Genomic DNA, 16,795 nt, shown 5'->3' with positions numbered 1-16,795 from the left:
AGTATATGTTGGTACAAGTCATCACCATTATGACAAAAATACTCCGGCTGACCTGCAGTGCCTGTATCTAACAAACAACACACACGTGTCCTATTATAGTCTTACTAGTAATCAACATGTAAATAATGCAACACATGCTGCTGCAAACTGTGACGTTCGATTTGTCTTGTCTGTGTCACACGACTTTATTGCGTCGTTGTAGAGCCCGAGCAAGTCTAGTGCGGAATGTCATGGCTCGTTACTCACCTACCAGGTATGCCCTTTCTGCGCATGCGCCAAAGGTGTGTACTACTCTCTTTAAGATATTTGACAATGCTTTCAAATGAAACTGATTATTACTGTTAATTGATACAAATATATCATTACAAGTAGCGGATATCCAATATATAGCAATTGAGGTTATAAAATTTAATTTTATTGGATATGAATCAAAGTTGTACATAACTGAATACGCTTCTGAAGTAATTGTTTGATATGTCGTACGACACATATTACTATACTTGCTTCTTCAAAACCAATTTCCGCTTCTACCTGTATATTACAGGTAAATTATCTCCGGTATTTGGATATCGAATCTGCATTTTGGTCTATTACACAGGTATAAAACTACTTTTAAATATGAATATAACGATGTATTTCTGTGTAGATAGATGCATGCTGGTTGATATATAAACAAGCACCTGTGCAGTATTTCTGTGTTGGCGAAATAGAATACCGGAAATGTCTCTGTTTGTGATCGTCAGTTATTACTTTGGGTGGAAAGATTTTCAAAATATGTTATTTGTATCGCCAATACCCGCAATTAGGGACATTTTTCGGTGTTACAAAGATACCAAGACGATTGATCCATGAGCTTTTTGTTCGTGAGTCAATGTTGGTCTGATATAACACCGGAAGTCCCAAATTTTGATAGGTCTAATAGCAGCAACATACCTTTGTTAAATGGTTCAGTAGTCATCAAGAATTAGAAAGACATCCACCCGTACCCCCCTCCAAAAGTTATTTATATATACGTTAACTATATATCTTTGTGTGTGTGGGGGGGGGAGGGGGGGGGTGTGGTGTCTTACCCATGTATTAACCAAAAATCATGTAACACTGGTTTGTGATATATGCATCTTCTTGCATTAACCGGACACTTCTTTTTTTGATGTAATCAGAGTGTCAATCCCTTACATAAAAGTGCTTAAAGGCAGACCAAGCAATTTGATCATGTGCTAATTTCCAGCGTAGGTTAAGACGATGTCATTAGTGACAACAGTGTCAAACTTGAATACGGTCTCGTACCAAGACATGTTGAAAGATAGTACTTGTGACCCTGCATTCAGCATCAGAAAAGGGGCAAGGACTGGTCTGCTCAGAGTCAGTACACTGTGTTAAGACGGGCCATGGTATCTCAGCTACCTGCATAACCAGCATTAGTCTGGGCTATAACAAGCAGACACGCAAATTTGCCACTTGCCATCTGAAGCAGCCATATTCCTTTGTAGAGATAAATCACCACATACATGTTTTTATATATATATATATATATATATATATATATATATATATATACTGAAGTAAAGTTGAGTTGTTCAGAATTTTCATATCAAATAACATATCTATGTGTATGTATCTGTTGGTCTTATACTTCTAGTGGTACATGGTATCGCAGTGCTCCGCAACGTTACAGCACTATTAATGACAATGGTCGGTTGGTTTGTTGTTTAACGCCGCACTCAGCAATATTCCAGCTATATGACGGCGGTCTGTAAATAATCGAGTCTGGACCAGACAATCCAGTGATTAATATCATGAGCATCGATCCACGCAATTGAGATCGATGACATGTATCAACCAAGTCAGCGAGCCTGACCGCCCGATCCCGTTAGTTGCCTTTTATGACAAGCATAGTCGCCTTTTACGGCAAGTATGGGTTGCTGAAGACCTATTCTACCCTAGAATCTTCATGGGTCAATTACAATGGTGAAAAGTGTGCCATGTGATATACAGATGTTCCATAGTTATCTTCAGTTAACATGTGTAAGATAAATAATTTTGTCATATATGTTTCATTCCTTTTGTAATAGAAACTGTTTGAATCATCATCATGTCGCATGGGTACCCTGCCGGGTACCTCAATTCCCGCGGCGACAGCTGGTCGGAAGCGGGCAGCGAGATGGAGATGAACCGCTACCCATCACAACACAGCATGGCCAGCTACGGGCCCTCCAGCTACTCCTACGTGTCTGGTAGCAGGAAGAGTCTGTACTCCACCTACACCAGTTATGCCCCTTCCCAAATCTCCTACATGCTGCCCATCGTCACCAAGCAACCCAACCCAGACAAGAAGCCTGCTGACCACTGGGGCTTCGCGTTCTGCTCTCTCTTCATCAACCCCTTGTTCGGGCTCTTCGCCATCCTCCTTGCAGGTAAGCTACAGGACATGCGTGGAGGAGCATCAGGCAAGGCTAGATACTGTGGCTACCAGGCTGATGGCAGGCTACTTCATTATACCATTATAAACAGCTGATCATAGGCGGAGGTGTTATACAATGGCTACAGAGCTGATTGTAGGCCAAGGCATAATACCATGGCAACAGCTGATTGTAGGCCGAGGCCTAATACCATGGCAACAGCTGATTGCAGGCCAAAGTCTTAATACCATGGCTACAGAGCTGATTGTGGGCCGAGGCTTAATACCATGGCTACAGAGCTGATTGTAGGCCGAGGCCTAATACCATGGCTCCAGAGCTGAACGTAGGCCTGAGGCATAATACCATGGCTACAGAGCTGATTGTAGACACAAGGCCTAATACCATGGCAACAGCTGATTGCAGGCGGAGTCTTAATACCATAGCTATAGAGCTTATTGTGGGCCGAGGCTTAATACTATGGCAACAGCTGATTGCAGGCCAAGTCTTAATACCATGGCTACAGAGCTGATTGTGGGCCGAGGCTTAATACAATGGCTACAGAGCTGATTGTAGACACGAGGCCTTATACCATGGCAACAGAGCTGATTGTAGGCAGAGGCCTAATACCATGGCTACAGAGCTGATTGTAGACAAGAGGCCTAATACCATGGCTCCAGAGCTGATTGTAGGCTGAGGCCTAATACCATGGCTACAGAGCTGATTGTAGGCCGAGGCCTATTACCATGGCTACAGAGCTGATTGTAGGCTGAGGCCTAATACCATGGCTCCAGAGCTGATTGTAGGCAGAGGCCTAATACCATGGCTACAGAGCTGATTGTAGACAAGAGGCCTAATACCATGGCTCCAGAGCTGATTGTAGACAAGAGGCTGAATACCATGGCTACAGCTGATTGCAGGCGGAGTCTTAATACCATGGCTACAGAGCTGATTGTAGGCTGAGGCCTAATACCATGGCTCCAGAGCTGATTGTAGGCAGAGGCCTAATACCATGGCTACAGAGCTGATTGTAGACAAGAGGCTGAATACCATGGCTACAGCTGATTGCAGGCGGAGTCTTAATACCATGGCTACAGAGCTGATTGTAGGCTGAGGCCTAATACCATGGCTCCAGAGCTGATTGTAGGCAGAGGCCTAATACCATGGCTCCAGAGCTGATTGTAGGCTGAGGCCTAATACCATGGCTACAGAGCTGAACGTAGGCCTGAGGCATAATGCCATGGCTACAGAGCTGATAGTAGACACGGGGCCTAATACCATGGCAACAGCTGATTGCAGGCAGAGTCTTAATACCATAGCTACAGAGCTGATTGTAGGCAGAGGCCTAATACCATGTCAACAGAGCTGATTGTAGGCAGAGACCTAATACCATGGCAACAGAGCTGATTGTAGGTAGAGGCCTAATACCATGGCAACAGAGCTGATTGTAGGTAGAGACCTAATACCATGGCAACAGAGCTGATTGTAGGCAGAGGCCTAATACCATAGCAACAGAGCTGATTGTAGACACGAGGCCTAATACCATGGCAACAGAGCTGATTGTAGGCAGAGGTCTAATACCATGGCAACAGAGCTGATTGTAGGCCTGAGACATAATACCATGGTTACAGAGCTGATTGTAGCCCTGAGACATAATACCATGGCTACAGAGCTGATTGTTGACCTAAGACATAATACCATGGCTACAGAGCTGATTGTAGGCCTGAGACATAATACCATGGTTACAGAGCAGATTGTAGGCCTGAGACATAATACCATGGTTACAGAGCAGATTGTAGGCCTGAGACATAATACCATGGTTACAGAGCAGATTGTAGGCCTGAGACATAATACCATGGCTACAGATGGTATAACAGATTCCTACTAGGTATGTATAACATGTATAACATGGCAGTTATTTTATGTCTTCATCCTTCTACTTTCAGAACAGTCGAAAATCTACTTCAGTCGCCTGGACTACGTGAAGGCATCAAAGTATGGGTCGTATGCCAAGGGTGTTGCAGCTGCAGGGATTGTGTCCATGTTTGTGCTGTTGATTCTAATACTGGCCATTGTCCTCAACGAATACTATAAGTACAGATACTGACCAACTTCCCAACATGTCCGCACCTGAGAAAATAGACCAATCAGGAACCAGCCTCTAAGGCTGCCTGTGCCTCAATATCTGCTTAGAGCAATAGGAAAACCATCTTCCCGAGGCAAGCGAGTTAACTGACTATATAAGTCCAGTTTCCACCCTTGCCGAACTAGGCTGGTATTATGGAGTTACATTTTGACTGGACTAACGAGTCTATGCATAGCCCAATCAAAATTGCGCACTGAAATCAAAATCCGGTTCGTAAAGTGTCATGCAGATGTCGGTTGACTGCAGGATTTGCAAAGCATGTGCACCGCTAACTCATTGTCAACAGATATTTTCTAAATCTTTTCATGTTTTTAATCAAGGTGCTCACATGATTTGATGATATTCGCGATGTAAGACTCATTTTATCACAAAATAGATCTTGATTATCGATCATATCGTCTTGACTGGGCACCACCGTTTTGTTCGAAACAAATGCAAGTGATACGAGAGGTTGAATCTGATTGGTCAATAGGAGAGGCATATAAAGGACATAATTCGTAATAGCCACTGCTGGCGCTACAATCGAGCCCAGGAATTCCAGCCTTGTTCGGCAAGGGTGGAAACTGGACTTTTATAGTCAGTTAACTCACTTGCGTCAGGAAGATGTAGGAAAACAAAACGAACAATAAATAATTTTCAAGAAACATAGAAGAGTTTATGTTACTATGGTTACTGCCATGCTTTATGTGTGGAACTAACTACATAGTACGCTAAAACACTTCTTATCTACATTAGAATACCTGTCACAGACAATGATGTTTTCATTTATATGGGGCAATTCTATTTGTTCTTTTGATCTGAAAGAAATTTTGTAACCAAGATGTTTAAGAATGCCAATCTTACCATAATGGAATTTCAAATTTTGATAAAAGTTATTTCCTGTACATAGTGAAGATGATTCTTATGTATAATTATTCCTCTCAAGACTTGTCACCTGTACATTCCAACCATATATTATATAGTCCCATCATGCATAGCAGTAGTAGATAGTTTGGGAAAACATCTTTTGATTTTGTGTTTCGCATAGCCATCTGGTTAGAGTGTCCTTGTGCTGAGCCGAAATAAAATACTTCATTTAGGGCATTTTGGCCCATGTCCAAATGTGATTCGTATGACACTACAGCTACAAAGACTAACCTATACATTGAAGATTTGAAAGATGACCACAACATCATTGACATTCCATGTAGGAGCGTTAGCATTTGGGACAGAAGGATACAATATGTTGACCATGCAGTTTACTTTCATATTATATGCATTTGCAAAGTTTCCCAACAAATTGTTCATGGTTCTAATTACACTAAATACGGTATTGCTAGTACCATCCCTGTATTGTGATGAGAAGAATGATCCTCTCAGTATCTGATGCTGAGGGCCACATGAGACTGAATATGTCCTGCCTTCATTAAGGATAGATTTACTATTAGCAATTGCTATTAAAGGTGACTTTGCTCATTCTAAGTGGCAAAACATGGGATCAGTTGGTCAGGCTCGCTGACCTGGTTGTTGCATGGCATCATATCCCAATTATGTGGATTGATGCTCATGATATCAAACACTGGATTGTCTCGTCCAGACTCGATTAGTTACAGACTGTCTTCATGCAGCTGGAATATTGCTGAGTGCTGCGTTAAACAAACAAACAAACAATACACTTAACAAGGAAAGGTTCGTTATTTTGTCAACAGGTAACATAAAAACCTTCATTTTCATTATTACACAAAGTTTTATTCAAGATTTTATAGCAATTGATGCATGTACAACTGTGCTATTATGTTCATGTGATCTTATAGTGACCATTTTACAACTGATAATTATGGGGAAGGGAGACAACCCATCCCTGGCTGTAGTCACTGACCACACATCAGAAGCAGGTCACTTTTATCCAGTGTTTCTACATTCTGTTATGATCATAATAGAATGGAGATTAACTGCACTGGATAAAGGAGGAGGTAGAACAGTGAATAAAGCACTGTATGAAGAACTTAGCCCTTCACATAATGGGAAGTGTATAATCTCATTGGGTGTAGGGAAAGAAGGTATTGGACACTATGGCCTGTTGGTCGATACAAAAGCAGTAATTGAAATCTTTTTATTATACATTGTGTATATTCATTATCATCCACTGTATTGGGATATTGATCATTTTATAAATATCAATCATAAGTTTCATTTATATACTATTTTATATGACTATAAATAAACATAGATTTATAAGTTGTGCGTTTGTCGTTTGTAAATGAGCGATGGACATGCATTGCCAGTTATCTGGGTCACTGTCACTGGGCATTGGCCAGAAGTCTGTGAAGTTTCTGTGATAGAATAGGTTTTCAGCAACCCATGCTTGCCGTAAAAGGCGACATCGCTTGTCGTAAGAGGCGACTAACAGGATCCGTTGGTCAGGCTCGCTGACTTGGATGATGCATGTCATCGTATCCCGGTTGTGTAGATCGATGCTCATGATGTCAATCACTGGATTGTTTGGTCCAAACTAGATTATATACAGGCCGCCATCACATAGCTGGAATATTGCCGTGGGTCGGGGGGGGGTGGGGGTGGGGTGGGGGGGGGGGGGGGGGGGGGGGGGTGCTCATGGAAAAGGAGGGATGCAGTTTGCGGTCACAATTTTAATGTGTTGTTTGTTGTTTAACGCCGCACTCAACAAAATTCCAGCTACTCGTACATGTTGGCGGCCTGTAAATAATCGGACCAGGCAATCCAGTGACAGACATCGTGAGCATCGATCCACGCTACTGGGATCGATGACATGCATCCACAATGTCAGTGTGCCTGACCACCCGATCACGTTAGTCGCCTCTACTAGAGCATGGTCGTTTTTACAGCAAGCATGGGTTGCTGACGACCTAGTCTTACCCGGGTCTAACAATATGTTAATATACGTTTACAATTGTTACACCTGGTCATATGTAAACGATCCAGTTGTGTACATATTGATTATGCTTTAGAGGTGGTGAGGACGCACAGAAAGAGCACATACACACATTGCAGATCTTCGTATGAAAGATAGTGCACACATATTAGTGCCAGTTGAGTATCCTGGAACAAAATATGTTGCCAATCGTCGTCTCCAGTCCTGTCATAGTGTTTGTTGTTCGAAGCCACACTCAACAATATTCCAGATATATGTTGGCGGTCTATAAATAATCGACAGACTACGCAACTGGGACATGATGACATGCATCAAGCAAGTCGGTGAACCTGACCACCTGATCCTGTTATATGTTGTCGCCTCTCGCAACAAGAATGGGTTGCTGAAGACCAGTTCTAACCCGGATCTTGACGGGGGTCAAGCAGTGAAGGATGATTTCAATTTCAATTCAGTTAATAAAAAGGACATATTTATGAGGCGCGTGTTTTTTAATCAAATTAGTTTACTGTGGTTAATTTTGGACTGAAAAACACACAATTATATACCTTGTGTAAAAAGCTAGCGCATTATCATGTCAATGACATGTTTCTTCATTAGAATACTGCTATACACACTATTTCAGCATGAAGAGATCTTGAACCTGAACAATCAGCATCACTCTATTCCCTTTTTTCAGCAGATTTGTCGAAATCACATTTCTTGTGAATAAATGTTTTTCAAAAATGTTTTTCTGATTGTGTGAGCTATTTAGTCGGGAAATAAACCGTTTCATTCGAACGGCAGATTAGCGACACCCCTCGGAAGCGGTCTATATACTCTCCCCGCTCTCTGCTAAGTGTTTTTGGCAGAGTGAAATTTGATGACATGGATCAAACGTAAGGGTGTGAAATGAGTATGATATGAGCGGCTTCAAAATTTAAATGTTTTGGAAGACAAGGGAGATAAATCTTGTAAACTGTTTCATAAAACTACATTTTCTACTCGAGGAATCGGACATGACAGTCTGGGTGAGGACGTGACAAGAGGGGTATTCGTACCATCGCCAAGATGAATGTCGGTCGCAGTATTTCCTCCTTGGTGACTCGACGGATGTCTCTCTCGTGTACGTCAGATGTTGGTGTCCTCGCACCATAGTTCTAAGGAGGACATCCCGCCTTCCCAGGGAGGCCGCGCGACAGCAATAGGATGCGACTCATGCACACAACTAGAATGGTGACAGACGCTAATTGTCTGTGAACAGAAACACACGATTGCCATGCATGTCATCTTGTATTCCAGTCAGCTATAGGTACACACACACACACACACACACACACACACACACACACACACACACACACACACACACACTGGTACTCGTTCAGTCATACACAAGGCGGGTCCTCACTCTTTCACACATCATCACTTACAGTTTCGATGTAGATTCTTACACCGTTATCAAGCTGGAGTGACTACAACCAATTAAGTGATGAGAGGTATATATGCATGACATATTGTGAGTGAGTGAGTGAGTTGGGTTTAACGCCGCTTTTAACAGTATTCCAATTATATCGCGGCGTGTCAGCTTAATGTGGGAGGAAAGCCCGAAGTGATGCAGGTCTCGGACGTTTACCACTTCGGTGAGACCCACGAGCACGGGTATGGTGCTGACAAACCTAGAAACATAATCGGGGCGAACCGGGATTCGAACCCCCAATCATAGGTTTCTGGCGTGCCCCATGACATGTTGTGATAATCAGCAGGTTAACGTTGACAACAACAGGTAATAGATAACAAGTAGCATACAGATTATTGGATGACGCCAAATGCAGGGTATGTGTCCCGTAGACGGTTGTTTGGATGTTGTTGGGGTCTCGAGCAATCACAGTTTTCAAATAATATCCTTCTCCTCTTGTTAAATATGTTAATTTTGAATAATTACTTCTCAACATTCAAGGAAATGAACACTGTTATGCTGCACCACTACACCTTTTCCGTCCTTGTTGATACATGTACAGAAATAAACACTTCTCTGTTTTCACTACGAGGCTGTTAACAGGTTAACATAGTTTGTCATACAGACCCTGAAACAAATATACCCAATACAGCCCATGCAAGTCTATAATGTTTGGCAAGTCTAGATTACTGCAGTATCTGAAAATGAAGAAAGTCTCTGGGTTCCTTTTTATTATATTTTAATAGAATTTAACAACTGTTTTTTTTCTGTAAAATATGTTCAATTGAAAGACTTTATATTAGTCTAAGGTTAAGACTCTGGTATGATGCCGCAAAATTGAAGAAAGATATGCATGCATATTCTACACTTAGTCATTCTTCAAACCGTCATCCGTAGGAAACTGTTATTGAGTGTTTGTCCTACTGTGGAATCACAGTGAAGGCAAAGAGGAATATCCTGTTCGGAGAAGTATCAGTCAGCTTTGTCGTCACTCCCTATGGTTGTATTGTGTGTCACGACCTATTTACTCGGCCTTGGAATGTCCTACGCAGGAGCCGACTAAAATAGGCGGTCACGGCATGATCTTTTGATTGTTTGTTTGTTGTTTAACGCCGCACTAGGCAATATTCTATCCATATGACATCGGTCTGTAAATAACCGAGTCTTGACCAGACAATCCAGTGATTGACATCATGAGCATCGATCCAAGCAATTGGGATACGATGACATGCATCAACCAAGTCAGTGAGCCAGATCACCCGATCCCGTTAGTCGCCTTACGTGAGGTGAGGTGAAATGGGGTTTAACGTCGCGGCCAAGATTATTGCACTTATATAGCGACGTGTATGTGTGTGTGTGGCTGCTTGTACTAGTCCGGGCTGATGCCGATTTATAGTGCTAGCACACTGAGATACCTTGCCGCAGTTTAACATACCCCACTCAGACACAGTATACTGACTCCGAGCCGACCAGTCCTTGTTTTAGCCCCTTAATGCCGAGCGCCAGACAGGGTAACAACAAGTACCATCTTTTAACGTCTTTTGGTATGACGCGGGTGGGGATCGAACCCCGGACCTTCCGCTCTCCGGGCGGACGCTCTACCATTAGACCACGGAGGCGGTCCCGCCTCGTACATCAAGCATAGTTGCCTTTTAGGCAAGCATGTATTGGAGAAGACCTATTCCTCCCGGATCTTCACATGATCTGGTTGTCGATGTGTCACCGTGCCCCGACAGCCTGGATTGTCGGTCAAGCAGTTAACAGCTGGTTTGCCTGGCTCAGTGTCGATTCGAGTCTTACATGCCGCCATGACATCTGGAATATTGCTACTATGGTGTAAAATAATATTCCTTTAATCGAAATTCAATCACAAATTTATAACACGAGCAACCATCCACGTAGCTTCGGTAACCTTATCTATGCGCTGCTCCTTATAAACGAATTTGACAATGTCTTGTCACTACACAGAGATACGAGCTGTTTTAGTTTTTTCCTATAATACCCGATTCAAATCTGCACTCTATGCTTCATAAAGTGCATGCGTCGTGATCTAACTACCAATGCAACATGATTAACTCCTTAACACACCTGCCAAATACGAGTACATATATTTTAGATCGTGCGACAATATGTTTACTTATCAAGTTGTAAACCGGATCAGTAAAGATTTTTTATCCGCCTTTGCACTGTCATGTGGCCAAACACCCGTACCCTCTCGATGATTCGAGACATAGAAATGTGGCATGATCCAAAATATAATTACACATTTTATAGGCGAATCGCGGTGCAGTTTTCGTGGCTTTACGATTAATGGATAATGGGAAGGTTGCTGAATGTTCCGAATCCGGAATCTTTTAGGAAAACACTATGGAATAGACCGTAGCTCGGTGTAGTGACACGTCATTTTATTAACCTATAATGCCATCATCTTATTTTTTTGAATAATCAAATAGTGGAAAGCCCACAAACTCAGTTGCTAGTATCCATGTCCACGGCATTCCAAGAGAAAGCCCTTGACTTTCCAACTTCGTCCACGAGTGTTACACCACAAAAGATTTATAAACATCCGTTTAATTAAGCATCTAATGTTGATTCTTAACTGTTAGATGTCACGATTTTTCGCATGAAAATTCCATGAAGTGAGTCGAACTTGCAACCTCACATATCATGCAACCCCCACTGTTTTCCCACTGAGCCACCAGGGTGATAAATGGGTGTTCAATCTTAGACGTCACTGACTTCAGTTGTCTGCATGCTGCAAGTGTTATTTTCTCGCTGTCATGTAATTCGTTGACTATTGTATTGTTTCACAATAAGGTATCTCTGTGCTTCTTATTCCTTATGGTATTTCTTACATTTAGACGGTTCATGGGTTAGTGAAATACTCCTCCCTGTTTTGGTTGAAAATGTAAAACATCGTGATCTGGAAAAGCCCTCCAGCTGTCGGCACTCGTGATTTTCCATCGCCCACGGTTTTGTATTTAAACCAAAACATCGCAGTCGTGTTTTAACTATAAAGTCAAAATCGTTAAAAGGGAGCATCACAGAGTAAGTATGGTTTTATGTCGCCTTTAGCAATATTCCAGCAATATCACAGCGGTGGACACCAGAAATGGGCTTCACACATTGTACCCATGTCGGGAATCGAACCCGGGTCTTCGGCATGACGAGCGAACACTTTAACCACTTGGCTACCCGACCGCCCCGAGCATCACAGAGAACCGGTTGGGGACTCGCCGTCGGGACTCGATGACGTATGATCAGACATAAATGGTAACCACAGCTCTACTGTGGATTAACTCTAACGACAGGTATAGGGTTTAATGGGGACATGTTATCCCTCGAGACCCCCATGGGGTCGACGCCGTAGCCATTAACGGTGTTGATGTAACGACAACCGCTGCGCTAACACCCTTTTGATGAACCCCTTTATTAATAAGTCGAGCAACGTGGATGAATCCAAGTTAGAAAAGGCGCCTTTGTAGAAGACAACCTTAGCCTATCGCCTGTCGAAACTCTATGTTGAGGTATAGGAGGTACGGTCACCTAAGCAACCTTTGTACAATGGCCCACTGGTCCCCAACAACCGCTGCTGATCGCAAAAGGCGACTTAATGGATCGGGTGACTTGGTTGATAGCATGACACTGGGACACTGCCCACAATATCAATCACTGGACGGTCTGGCTCAGACACGATTATTTACAGGCCACTGTCATTTAGCTGGAATATTGCTGAGTGCAGAGTTAAACAACAAACGAACAACAAAAGGAACAGACGATGTCGAAAATATTTGCAATTAACTGATTGAAACACACGGAATTGCTAAAATACCTAGGATGTATTTTCTCCACATTATTCGATCTTAGCGATAACGTGATCGTAACTCCCATACGTTAACGCAGACTTAAGACAGAAAATGAAGCTTCGTCTTCTTCCGATTCGGTACAGGAAGGATTTTGATCAGAGTGTAATGCTCGACATCAAACTGTTTCTTGTTATGGAGACATCCACCGGTCATTTTACTAAAGGATGTAGAGATTAGTAGTGGCGGGAGACGCTATCGTACGCCCACGCCTTCATCGTTTGTCAAGCACGAAATGCAAATTTGAATCGGGGATCTATTAGGAAAACACTATGGGATAGCTGTAACTCCGTTTAGTACCAAGTCAAACCAAATTCTTTTAATGGTGGAACACAGAGATACGTTTAACGCAGCTTCCAAAGCACAACGCCCGGTTTCTACTTTCTAGACCACATAGCTGGCATACCATACACTTTGTTTCCCGAGCAGTTGCGCAACTTTGTGGCGCGACATATAAACCGGATGTGACGTGTGGGGGTGGCAGGGCGTAAGTTGACAGCTGAAGTCACACTATCCCACACACTTCCGGTACGAGCGGAAACGCGTGTCTTATCCGGAATAAACAGATTTGGTGGTACATATGCACCAGGTTATTTTAATGTATTGTAGACAATTACTTAACAATAGCCTCTTGGAGACTCAGGGCTACAGTAGGTCCTCAGTTAACAATGCTTGTCGTAAGAGGCGACTACATGGATGTGTGGCCATGGTTGGCCTTGATTGAAAGGATGTTATCGTTTCCTGACGGCGTGGGACGTTGCTCATACTATCATTCCTGGTTTCGCTGGTCCAGACAGATTATTTAGAGATTATTCATGAACATTTACAGATGAATAAAATATCTGCTTGTTGGGTGCCAAAGTTTCTAAATTCTGATCTTAAGGAAAAAGGAACTGATATTGCCAGAGAAAATTTACAGCTAATTCCACTTCGCCGACACCAAAAAGATTCCAGTCTTCAAGATCAGTGAAGAAAGTTATGGCCACTGTATTCTGGGATGCAAAGGGTGTGATCCTTGTTGATTACTTAGAAATTCAAAAGACGATTACCGGTGCCTACTATGCTGATTTGCTTCATCGCCTGAGAGATTCTATCATAGAAAAGCGACGATGAATGCTGAATGCTGGAGTTCTACTACTTTATGACAATGCCTCTTCTCACACCTCTCGACTTGCAAAGGCTGCTGTGCGACACTGTTGGTACGAAGAGCTTCCTTCCTAGACCTGTCACAAAGCGATTTCCACCTGTTTCCTGAACTGAAAGAACACATTCATGGAAAGTGCTATAACAACGATGACCTGAAATTGGAATTTAAAAACTTCACTATGGATATGAAAAGTGTATTGAAAAGCAGAGATATTATGTTGAAAAATAAAATTACAAAACACTTTCACAATTGTTGGTTTTGTTTGTTAGGCTTAGAACGTTTTGGACAGCCCTCGTAGAAACATTATCAACACGTTACCATGCTGAAAACAGTCGCCGGAACATTGCAAACTTAAGGTCCAAAACACAGCCCTGATACCGGTATGAAATACATCACTATCGAATACCTATTTCTTGTTTGTTTCATTTGCATCAATTTGCACATACTTTCTTTTGCCCCGGGTTCAGATTGTGTATGTTTGTTTGTTGTTTAACGCCGCACTCTGTAAATAATCGAGTCTGGACCAGACAATCCAGTGATTGATGTCATGAGCATCGTTCCACGCAGTTGGGATACGATGACATGCATCAACCAAGTCAGCGGGCCTGACCACTCAATCCCGCTCCAAGTGCCAGTGTTTAGGGTAAGACATGGTCAGTGCCGGGCTCCAAGTGCCAGTGTTTAGGGTAAGACATGGTCAGTGCAAGGCTCCAAGTGCCAGTGTTTAGGGTAAGACATGGTCAGTGCCGGGTTCCAAGTGCCAGTGTTGTGGGTAAGACATGGTCAGCCTCCGTTCCAAGTGCCAGTGTTGTGGGTAAGACATGGTCAGTGCCGGGCTCCAAGTGCCAGTGTTTAGGGCAAGACATGGTCAGTGCCGGGCTCCAAGTGCCAGTGTTTAGGGTAAGACATGGTCAGTGCCGGGTTCTAAGTGCCAGTGTTGTGGGTAAGACATGGTCAGCCTCCGTTCCAAGTGCCAGTGTTGTGGGTAAGACATTGTCAGTGCCAGGCTCCAAGTGCCAGTGTTTAGGGTAAGACATGGTCAGTGCCGGGTTCCAAGTGCCAGGTTTTAGGGTAAGACATGGTCAGTGCCAGGCTCCAAGTGCCAGGTTTTAGGGTAAGACATGGTCAGTGCCGGGCTCCAAGTGCCAGTGTTTAGGGTAAGACATGGTCAGTGCCAGGCTCCAAGTGCCAGTGTTGTGGGTAAGACATGGTCAGTGCCGGGTTCCAAGTGCCAGTGTTTAGGGTAAGACATGGTCAGTGCCGGGTTCCAAGTGCCAGTGTTGTGGGTAAGACATGGTCAGTGCCGGGTTCCAAGTGCCAGTGTTTAGGGTAAGACATGGTCAGTGCCAGGCTCCAAGTGCCAGTGTTTAGGGTAAGACATGGTCAGTGCCGGGTTCCAAGTGCCAGTGTTGTGGGTAAGACATGGTCAGTGCCAGGCTCCAAGTGCCAGTGTTTAGGGTAAGACATGGTCAGTGCCGGGTTCCAAGTGCCAGTGTTGAGGGTAAGACATGGTCAGTGCCGGGTTCTAAGTGCCAGTGGAAGTAGGTTTTCTCCTTTGTGCTACACTCCTTGACAATCTTTGTATCTGGCCTTCCATGCAGACACAAGGTCAAATCTGAGCATCCAAGCATACAGATGTGGAGGAGTGTCACAACTGACAATTTCCCAGGTGAACAGCTAATGAGTTGTTTTACACTGCTTTGAACAGTATTGCATGTCTTAAAGATGTTTACCACTTAGGTGAAACCAATGAGAACAGATAAACCACAGGACCATGTAACTAATATTCTATACTAACAAACTCGCTGACTGCACGTTTGTTGGTATAGAATATTAGTTACATCATGAGGGCAAATCCCAGACTCAAACTCAAGCTTAGAAACATGGCACCTTCTAATGCAATTCTGCACAGGTGAAAAGTGAGTGAGTATGGTTTTACGCCGCTTTTAGCAATATTCCAGCAATATCACGGCGGGGATACCAGAAATGGGCTTCACATATTGTGCCCATGTTGGGAATCGAACCCAGGTCTTCAGTGTGACGAGCGAACGCTTTAACCAATAGGCTACCCGACAGCCCCACAGGTGAAAAGAAAGAAATGTTATTGCAGTATTGATATCAATCGATATTCCCCTACTTCTGGGGCTAATAAAAAATAAGACTTGTGTATATAAAAAAATCTTCACCTTTATTTCTTTTGAAGAAGGTAAATACTACATTCAAGCTCAGTCTGACACTCTCTCAATCAACAGGTTGAGAACCAACTCTGCATGGTAACCATAGTAACAAAACACCAGCCTTTCTTCAAAACATTGCCTCAAAACACCTTAACATAAGAGTAATGATAATTACAAGAAAAGTTGTAATATCTTGATTCATGTTCATGACCAAACATGTCGTAAATCTTGTGTTTAACATGTCGAACAATTGTCAGAAATCAATTTCAATGTGTCTCTTCATTCCAGGCAAACGTTATATCCATGCACATTGTAACAAATAATGTTGAACACAAGATAAACATCAGTAAAACCGTTTGACATTCAAGATGAAATAGCACAATACGATACACGAGGAGCACTGATGGTGACTGGGAAGGATGCCGATCAAAATCCAACCATTTCCGAATGTGAAACTAAACAGTTCTCAAAAATAATTTAGTTTTCCTTAACCTTGCTGAAGCCACATCTTAGTCAATGGACTTTAACATGGCCAATGAGGACAATGTGAACCGGTGCAACTCCTCTCACAACGATAACATGTTAATCAAGTTATATACAGATGACATGTGAATATGTACAATCAACAACAGCATGAATGGTTCTTTCACTCAGGATAACAAATATGTTGAATATATTACAAAAAATAATCAGATAATGGAGTTCAATAATTGATCAAAAATATTAGTAACATGTTGCAAC

The 16,795-nt window shown here is 42.8% G+C and overlaps 1 protein-coding gene across 1 annotated transcript; it reads left to right on the top strand.

Moving 5' to 3' along the window:
- The first annotated feature begins 513 nt into the window (after positions 1–513).
- LOC139465892 (uncharacterized) lies at positions 514–6,745 on the top strand. Its single transcript, XM_071247873.1, has 3 exons — positions 514–598; positions 2,073–2,414; positions 4,343–6,745. The coding sequence occupies exons 2-3, from the start codon at positions 2,093–2,095 to the stop codon at positions 4,501–4,503; spliced, it is 483 nt and encodes a 160-aa protein (XP_071103974.1). The 5' UTR covers positions 514–598; positions 2,073–2,092; the 3' UTR covers positions 4,504–6,745.
- Positions 6,746–16,795: the final 10,050 nt, after the last annotated feature.

This window comes from Haliotis cracherodii, unplaced genomic scaffold (assembly GCF_022045235.1).
Source record: "Haliotis cracherodii isolate W230 unplaced genomic scaffold, xgHalCrac1.p SCAF_18, whole genome shotgun sequence".
Taxonomy (NCBI): Eukaryota; Metazoa; Mollusca; class Gastropoda; order Lepetellida; family Haliotidae; genus Haliotis; species Haliotis cracherodii.
Note: the sequence above shows the minus strand (reverse complement) of the source record. Positions and strands in the feature narration are given on the sequence as shown.